Source organism: Egretta garzetta, unplaced genomic scaffold, assembly GCF_000687185.1.
Source record: "Egretta garzetta isolate BGI_Z169 unplaced genomic scaffold, ASM68718v1 scaffold41, whole genome shotgun sequence".
NCBI classification, from domain to species: Eukaryota; Metazoa; Chordata; class Aves; order Pelecaniformes; family Ardeidae; genus Egretta; species Egretta garzetta.
In genome coordinates, this window is record NW_009258755.1 from 1,192,227 (window position 1) to 1,200,899 (window position 8,673).

Below are 8,673 nucleotides of genomic sequence, written 5' to 3' on the forward strand. Positions count from 1 at the left end.
CCGCAGGCGGTGCCCCTGGGCCCTGTGCCGTGCTTGGGCAGGCGCTGCGGAGGCGCGCCGGGTGTGTGGTCGCTTGGTGCCGCTCCTTCGCGGGGCTGGGGCTGGAGGGGGTCGCGTTCAACCCTCGTACACGTGAGTGGGAAACATGCCCTCGCTGCTAGGCACTTCTTGCAGGCAGGCGCTGCCGTGGGTGACATCTTGGGTGTAAACTTGATTTTCCATGTGCATACATGTTTTTAGTGAGGTCTGAACCGGCTCGCTGTTAAATTAACAAGGAAAGCCGTCAGGAGTCTTTAATCTCTGCAGCAAATCAAATGTCAAATGTCTGTTACATCTCAAACAATTTACTTTTGTCCACAATTTAGGAGGTAGTAGAGAATGTCTTTTCGTGGAAGAGGAGGTGGAGGAGGAAGAGGAGGTGGCTTCAATCGTGGAGGAGGTGGCGGTGACAGAGGTGGCTTTAATCGTGGTGGACGAGGTGGCTTTGGACGGGGAGGTGGACGAGGAGGCTTCAACAGAGGCGGATATGACCAGGGGCCTCCAGAAAGGGGAGTTTGTAAGTTACGTGAAGAGATTATGTTTATTTAACTCAGAATGGCTGCTCCAGATCTTTAGCTTGTTTATTCTTTATTTCAGTATTGGGAGAGTTCATGCATCCATGTGAAGATGACATTGTTTGTAAATGTAAAACAGAAGAAAACAAGGTGCCTTATTTCAATGCCCCAGTCTACTTGGATAACAAGGAACAGATTGGCAAAGTGGATGAAATCTTCGGACAGCTGAGAGATTTTGTATCCTTCAAAAAAATGTGTGACATACAGTATTTGTTTTTTAAAGGCTGATTAATTATTAAATGGAATTTCCCTAGGATTTTAAAATGGTTCAAGGCTTGGCTACCAGTTAGGTGCAAGCAGTCTAGCTGCAATTGCTGGTGTCAGTAGGTGCCCTGTTCACATTAAATGCCTGTCTTAAAGCTTTTTCATTATGACAGTGTATCTTATGTCAGGTAGAGGTTTTCAGTCAGTACCAGTACTGGCAGACGTCTTTTGGATCCATGGTGGCTCAAGATGTTATGTTTTCTAGCCACCTGACCCAAATTTTCTGCTATTGCTTACTCATCTATAACAGAGTTGGATCAAGGGCATGTTTGGGGGGGGGTGTGTGTGTGTGTGCATTAGGGGACCTTGCTCATGTTTCATTTTGTTAATTATAAAAGTGAGTTTGTGCTAGGATGTCCTGTTGCTCATTGTCCAGCTTATTACTTAAACTGCCAATAAAAGTGGCCTGTGCTAGCGTCCTCTTGCAAAGCAAGCTTGTTGAGACACAGGCACTGGGTCCATTCTGTTGTCACTGCCAGACTAATAGAATCCACGGCAAAAGTGGGACAACTGGGGGAGTAACCCCGTGGCATGGCAGTAGGACTTAGCCTGTGTTAGCTAGTTGAGCATCAGGGACTAGCTGCATGCATTTTCCTCTCCCACATTACATGTGAAGTAAAATGTGCGGGTTTAAATCACTCTCACGCTCTGAGTGTATTAACTTGCAGATTTACTTTTTGTATCAGAATTATTTGAATTTTAGAAACTTGTTTTGTTCCTACACTATCATATTAAGAGAATGTTACTGGATTTTGCAGCTCCTTGCTTCCCCATTTAATCTTGAGTTTTAATTAAGCAGAGTTGGCCAGCAGCTCTTTTTGATCGTAGGAACTGCATACCAAAGTCCTGGCATACTGGAGAGCCAAGGTGTTCGTATGAGACTGCATGTGGGGTTTCAGAGGGTGTCTGACACTTCACTGTAGGGTGCAGCTGGGCATGTGGTTGGTCCAGCAGTCCCTGCTGGCTCTTACCTTCCCACAGCCAGGCAGTTGTACCACCCAGCAGCAGCGGCAGCGCTAGCAGAACCCCTGCAGCACGTGAATTGTTCCAGATAAGCCTTGAGGTCAACCTGGGACTGAAGGGGTTGTCACTTGCTAATACAAAGTTGTTTCTTTACAATTATGCTTTTGTGTACGCTTTCCACTGGTGTATTCTACCTTATGCCTTAATGCATGGAAGGAAAAAACGATTACACCACAAAATACCATATTTGTAACTATGAATAAACCCTGAGGAAAAATTGGAAATAGTCTCTCCTGATCTTTTAGTTGTAATTTTTTGTTTACGGTGATGATGTTTAGCTTCATTTATAAAATATTAATTTAGAAAACGTCTGAATGTGCCTTTCATATAATAATTATTATTTCTATTGTTTTATTCCTGCGGTGTTCCTTAAAGAAACTAATAGTATTTTTCAGTGAAACTGTCTGAGAACATGAAAGCCTCTTCATTTAAAAAAATGCAAAAGGTTAGCCAATCTCAAGAAGAGAATTCTACTGTGTCATTAATTGGATAAATCTGCTCTATGTGTCATCAGATAATAAAAGCTTTATCAAGTTTTTATTAATTTTAAAAGCTAGTTGTCCTTTGTAAACATAAATATTCATTTCCTATACCTTTTCACTTTTGTATCTGCCACGTTCTTCCTTCCCCCCATCCCACAAAAAAAGGTGTTATAAATTAAACTCATGCAAATAGCATCTATATTTTAATAACTTTTTAACACTGTGATTTATTTTTTGCATACTTTCTACATTTGGCTGTTTGCAGAGGACAATCTCAATTTTTTGACAAAAAGGGTTAAGACCAAACTGGGGATATTTGTAAAGGGAGATACTAATGTGCTCTTTAGCCTTGGTATTTTCAAAGCCTAATGGAACTCTTTCCTACAGTTTTACATTGATCCAGCAAAGCTGCTACCCCTTCAAAGATTTTTGCCAAGGCCACCTGGAGAAAAAGGTGCTCCTAGAGGAGGTGGTAGAGGAGGACGTGGTGGTGGACGTGGAGGAGGAAGAGGCGGTGGTAGAGGTAAGATCCCAAGAATGGGAGCTGCAGAATGTTGTTTTTTTGGTGTGGGATATGGGATTGTTTGGGTTTGGGTTTTTTCTTTTTTTTTGGTAAAGCTGCAGTTGAGTACTTGACTATCAACAGTTGTATTGCAAAGAACAATGTTATGCATATTTCTGTTTGATGACTCGGTGGAAGATGCCTTTCCAATGGCAAGACCTAGGCTTCTGCAGCTAGCTAAATACCATCTCCAAAGCATAGGGAGGGGAGTATACTGATTTATAACAAAGACAAAAAGTGTGACTACTGAGCAAACTTGTAAAAGATTGTAGGTAATACACACTCAGAAGTGTCAATGAAAGCTGTATTTTTAGTATGTTCAAAAAATATAGTTTGAACAAACCCCTTGAAATACAGTGCTTGAGAGAGAGGTGAATGACCTGGGAGACCACCTCCTTCTTTGGTGTTTGAACACCATCTGCGATGTACTCCTCAAATAAAGCTGAAATTAATGTTTTCTTACATTCTTACAGTTTCTTGCTTCTTCTCCCTACCCTGCCCCTTTGTAGCGAGGCACAGGTGTTTCAAAGTTTTTAGTTTTGTTTGGTTTAATACTCTGTTGAGTTGTAACTAATAATTATTAAATAATAATTATAATTAATTTCTTGCTCTCATGAAATGCATTGTGGAGTTTTGTTAGTGTCTTTAGTATGTTTGACATTGTATATCAGATATTAAACAATACCTAAAATGCTGCAGATGGTCCCTAGAAGAGGCAAGGTACCAGTAATTGACCTAGTAACTGTCCAGCAATCGACAGTTTCTGGGTTTTTTTTGTTGTTGTTCTTTTCCTTTCAGAAGCTGTCAATAAAATAACTTGTTACGCATAACAAAGAATTTACGTGCTCCTCAAAGTGTAATTTCTTCTCTATGTTTAGGAGGATTTGGAGGAGGAAGAGGTGGAGGAAGAGGAGGAGGATTCAGAGGAGGAAGAGGTGGAGGAGGAGTCAGAGGAGGAAGAGGTGGTGGAGGAGGCTTTCGGGGTGAGTGTGCGGTTTTTACATTCGGTAATAAGAATGGCTCCTGATTGCTAAAGTTTCTAAATATTAAACAAGATGTATTTTTTTTATCTGTTACAGATGTTTATAGTTTTATGCAAAAAGCTTCTGTGCATCACAGTAGCTAGCTTACACCGAAGCACAGTATTCTGCATTTTTTGATGCTTGTGTAAGATCATGCTAGTTCTGTGTGTTCAAAAAGGGCTGTGGGAACAGATAATTATGATAAATTATTTTATTTTGTCAATTAATTTAGTGTTATGTATATAATTTTATTTGCTTTAAATGCATCTAAGATATGAATTATTCGGTGTTTTTTTTCTTCCCCCTTAAATAGGAAGAGGATATTAAAAATGGAGGCACAAGTATCTCCCCGCTGTCTTACCATATCATCTGCAGAAGTGAAGAACAAGGAAAAATTTTTGTAAATGACTCTGAAAAAGTCCTTTCTATAAAGAACTTGAAGCTGTAAAATGACAATTATTTTTACACTTAATGACTGTTGATCAACCCATGAGAAGAGCGTAGCCTCAGGCAAAGAATTGAAGACTGCTCAGAATATACTTGAACTTTTTTAACTAAGCCAGGATTCAGCCTTGTTCTTGAACTGTTTGTTTCTGACAAGTGACATAGTCAATGCTTGACTTCATGTTGGAGTTTGGAGTAAACAATCATTTGAAATGCCTTTTCAGAAAACCTTACGGGTTCACTACATGCATGTTCGTCAGTATGAACCTGTTCCGTATGTGTGACTGATCCCTAGTTCTCATCCTCTTTTCGTATTGCATTCTAGGTTGCTCTGAAGTGGACATGCTGTTTAAACTACCTTTGTGAACCTTTTTGTACAAACTAAACTTCAAATTTTGTGTTGATAGAATTTTTTTATACATAATAACACATAAAAGGAAAGGAAGATAGCAAAGGATCTTTTGTGGATTTTTTGGTACAAATCTCAATGAAAGCCAAAGGCATTAAGACATGGTCTTCTAAGAAGCTGCTATCTAATGAATAAGACAAGGTTAATACTATTCTTAACTCACCTGATTGTAACTAATTACACTGATACTAAAATTGCTATGGGTTTTTAACTGCCCCCGCCTCCCCCCTTAGCTTGTTTCTCTTGAGGTTTTAATATCCTGGCACTGCACCTCTGTGGTGCTCTGAGCTTGTGTAGTGCTACGATTAGATGGCCCATCATAGGGCTCCTCTGCACACTGCTTTCAGTTAAGTATTGCTTAAAAAAGGCATGAAAAAATCTGCACGAGCCTTTGGTCTCTAATTGGATGCATTAGGAGGGTTGTTGAAAAGTTAGTAACTCCCTCTTCTTAAGGATGGAGAACAGAGTGCCTTTCTGCTCTTCAACTTTGGAAATAAGAATAGAAAAGTAGAATCTCCCCAGATTTCATCTGGAGCCAGGAGTCCCTTCACAGACTCTCATACCAAGCACTTTGGAAAAGGGATTTGTAGAATAATCTACATGGAAGTATTTTGAACATCATGTTCAATGTGGAAAGAAGTGCATTTCAGAATTGATTGTGCTGTTTTACTTTTTAATTAATGAAGGCAGTAACAGGCAAATGAATTATATTAGCCTTCTGCTTAACAAAAAGAAAATGGTAATTTGTCAGCACCCGGATTGGAAAGTTACTGGTCATTTTAACAAACGTGACTGCTAGTTTGAATAATCTCTGGACCAAAACTTGCAATAAGGTAGCAAAACAAATGTTCAAGAATTCAATTCTTAACAGATGCTGCATAGCATAATAGATAAAAATGTTCTTCAGCTTAAAAAAAACACTAAACATTGGAATTTCTGTTCGATCTGGTTTTGTAGAAGAAACTGAGTCTACTGTTCGACTGCAGCACAATCAGGAATTGAGGGATGCTATTTTCCTGGTATTGCTACAGACTTAATTTTAACCAGGTCAGTCAAATCCAGACCTCTGAAAATGTTCAGACTTTTGTTGCTGTGTATTGCTAGGCCTAAGTGCCTTAGGGCTCTGACAGGAGGCATTGTAGAACTGCCCTTTATTTAGACAGAATCCTACGCAAGCCACGTTGCAGCTGAACAATGCCAACCTGCAGGGAACCTGGCATTGTCATTGCTTTTGTCATAGTTGTGATTGCATCCTCTGCTGTGCTGTATTTCTTCACTGATGCTTCCATAGGTAGTTGTGGGTAACTGGCTTAGATCTTTCCTTGTTCTTTTGGTTTTGGAAGGCTAATCTAACACAGTCCACGCTCCTATGCCCAAATTCATGCTCTGCTTTGCTGTTCTCACTGCGTGCTTTAGGGACATACTTTTTCCCAGGATATCGGAAGACTGTACTGCCATCACCTCTGCATTGCGTGAAGTACCATCCTGCAGCCTAGGACAAGATGCGTATGCTTTGAGTCTCACAGCAGATGGAGCAGTGAGTCAGCCTGAAGCCATTGCAAGGCCAAAGCAAAGACTTTTACATCTGCCTGCGGAGGGGTTAAAGAACAATATCCATTGCAGCTCAAGAGGGAAGGTGGGCCTCTTGATTATAGGGAACTGGATCGCAGGCCCAGCTGAGAAATGCATGAGGAGCATTATGGCATGCCCTACGCGTACTAATGATGTTGGATGGGATTAACACAAATATCCAGAGAAAATTTATGATTGTAGATCTTTGTGGAAGTTGTAGGACATTCAGATGCTGATGGAAGAGCAGCCTTAGTGATTGGGTGTGAAATGACCTGCCATATGAGGAAGCAGTGTCTGGACGTGTCTGCCATATGGTGATGCCTTCCCCCTGCTTCCTTTTCTGGGGGAGGATCGTGTTTGGTTGTGGCGAGTCCCATCCAGTCCCTGTTCCTCCTGGTCTTCTCTGTGCCATGGCATGATCCTGCCCTTCTAATGCAAGTAGTTGCTAACTGTAATATATGAAAATATAATGTCTTAAAAAAATTAAGACGTCTTGTATGCAGTGTAATGCTGCAATGAACTAAAATACAGGTTCTCTAATTTTGTATGTCACCTCTTTCTGTCTTGAACTTTTTATTCAAATCTTAGCTGTCATTCTGTCACTATGCTCCTGATCCTGGTAAGTGAAGTGTTCGTGTTTTGTATATGTGCTTGCAGATATCCTAGGCTTTTTCTGCAGACAGTAGGAAAGGTGGTTTCGCCAGCACCCTGACAGAAACAGGTACGTTGGCAGCTACTTGAAACTTCCCGTTTCTGTAGTGTCTGGAGGAAAAAAGTCACAGTGCAGTCTGAAGCGAGGAGGTGGGAGGAAGGTGTTAATGGCAGGGTAGACTCTTGATGAGAGTTTGTCATCCCCTCATTTCCCCTCACTGGAAGCATATGGGGCAGATGGCTGGGCTGCCTAAAGAAGTCACCTGCCACCCACTCCAGCAGCGCAAGGGGGGTTGCTGTCCTGCAGCATTCCTCTGGAGCGCTGGGAGAAGATAGGCTTCAGTGCACCCCACAGCACTTGGCTTCCCACCCAGGACACAGCAGTAGTGGTGTCACCTACCTGGCTCCTTGTCCACTTGTCAGTGTCTGCATGTGCTCGCTGTTGGCAGAGGCGGAGCACTCAACAGCCAAGTCCCATTTTCAAAATGTGGTCGCAAGTGAACGCGTTAGCCACTGCAGTATTTGATCCAGGTGCAGGGTCTGACATCCAGCTGATTTTGAAAATGACAGCTCATAAATCACTAGGATCAGGTTCCTTAAAAGTATTTAGAAGACCTTGAGCCTTTCGTTCTTGCCACGCTAAAATTCTGGTTTTATATTTTTTTCTGTGTGGGATCTAAATCCTGGCTAAACAGAGGGTAATATGTGGAGGTGTATTGTAAAGCTGAAGCTGTTACCCATTGCGAATGGCTTTAGTACCCCTGCATTCCCTCTCGGAGGGATGTTTTTTCTCACTGTGCTTTCTGTAGTTTCTGCGATAGGGTGGTTCAATATAGTTTGTAGATTTGCTGTTACTTTGGCAAAGAAATTTGATGAAGTGCAGAAAATAATTGGGGTATTTTAATTATGACTGCAGCACTGGCTGTTGTAGAGCAGAAAGGATTCTCTCTAGCACCGACATGAAGTTATGGATGTTTGCCTGAAGCAATGCTGGTCAGTCACATACATACTGTTGCAAAGTCATTTGCACTTGTGCAAAACATTGTTTTGGCAAGAAGCAGTTTTGTCCTTAAAAGGCATAGCTACTTCATAAAGTACGACAAGTAAAAAGCTTTGTGGTCATGTTTTTCAGGGCATTTTCTTCAGCTGAAAATCACTTTAGTTTAGAGGCAAACTTTTCTGAACAACAGTTTAGATCTAGTAAGAGGCTCTGTGAGGGAAGAAAAAGAAGTTATTAATTTGTTTTCCGTTGGGTTTGAACCATTTGTATCCGTTTCTGGAAGTAATATTGAAGGGAAGTTTTGCACCCTCTAGTGGTGATGTGCTTAATAAACGTGGGAGGGTTTGGGTGGGGTTTTTTCCCACTGAAAATAGGAGAGAGGGTTTGTTGTGGCTTTGTTTTTTAATATTTTTTTTTTAATGCAAACGGTAAGTTTCTGTACTCTCATCTCTTGTGGTTTGAAATCTACTTTACACATAACTGAAGGCAACTTACAGAACCCTGTAATGAGTTTTGCATTGCCCCATAGCTATACAGATACCTACAAATTGAAGAATGGACTTACAGAAATTGCATTTTGTTGCTACTGATCTGGGACAAGTGGGAAGGAAAAGCATCACTTGAGGTTAT

The 8,673-nt window shown here is 41.1% G+C and overlaps 1 protein-coding gene across 1 annotated transcript; it reads left to right on the forward strand.

Annotated features, from left to right (window-relative positions):
• Positions 1-4,373, forward strand: LOC104135507 (H/ACA ribonucleoprotein complex subunit 1). The gene is made up of 7 exons (XM_035888881.1): positions 1-61; positions 366-556; positions 637-791; positions 2,287-2,346; positions 2,771-2,906; positions 3,824-3,928; positions 4,281-4,373. The coding sequence occupies exons 2-7, from the start codon at positions 379-381 to the stop codon at positions 4,292-4,294; spliced, it is 648 nt and encodes a 215-aa protein (XP_035744774.1). The 5' UTR covers positions 1-61; positions 366-378; the 3' UTR covers positions 4,295-4,373.
• Positions 4,374-8,673: the final 4,300 nt, after the last annotated feature.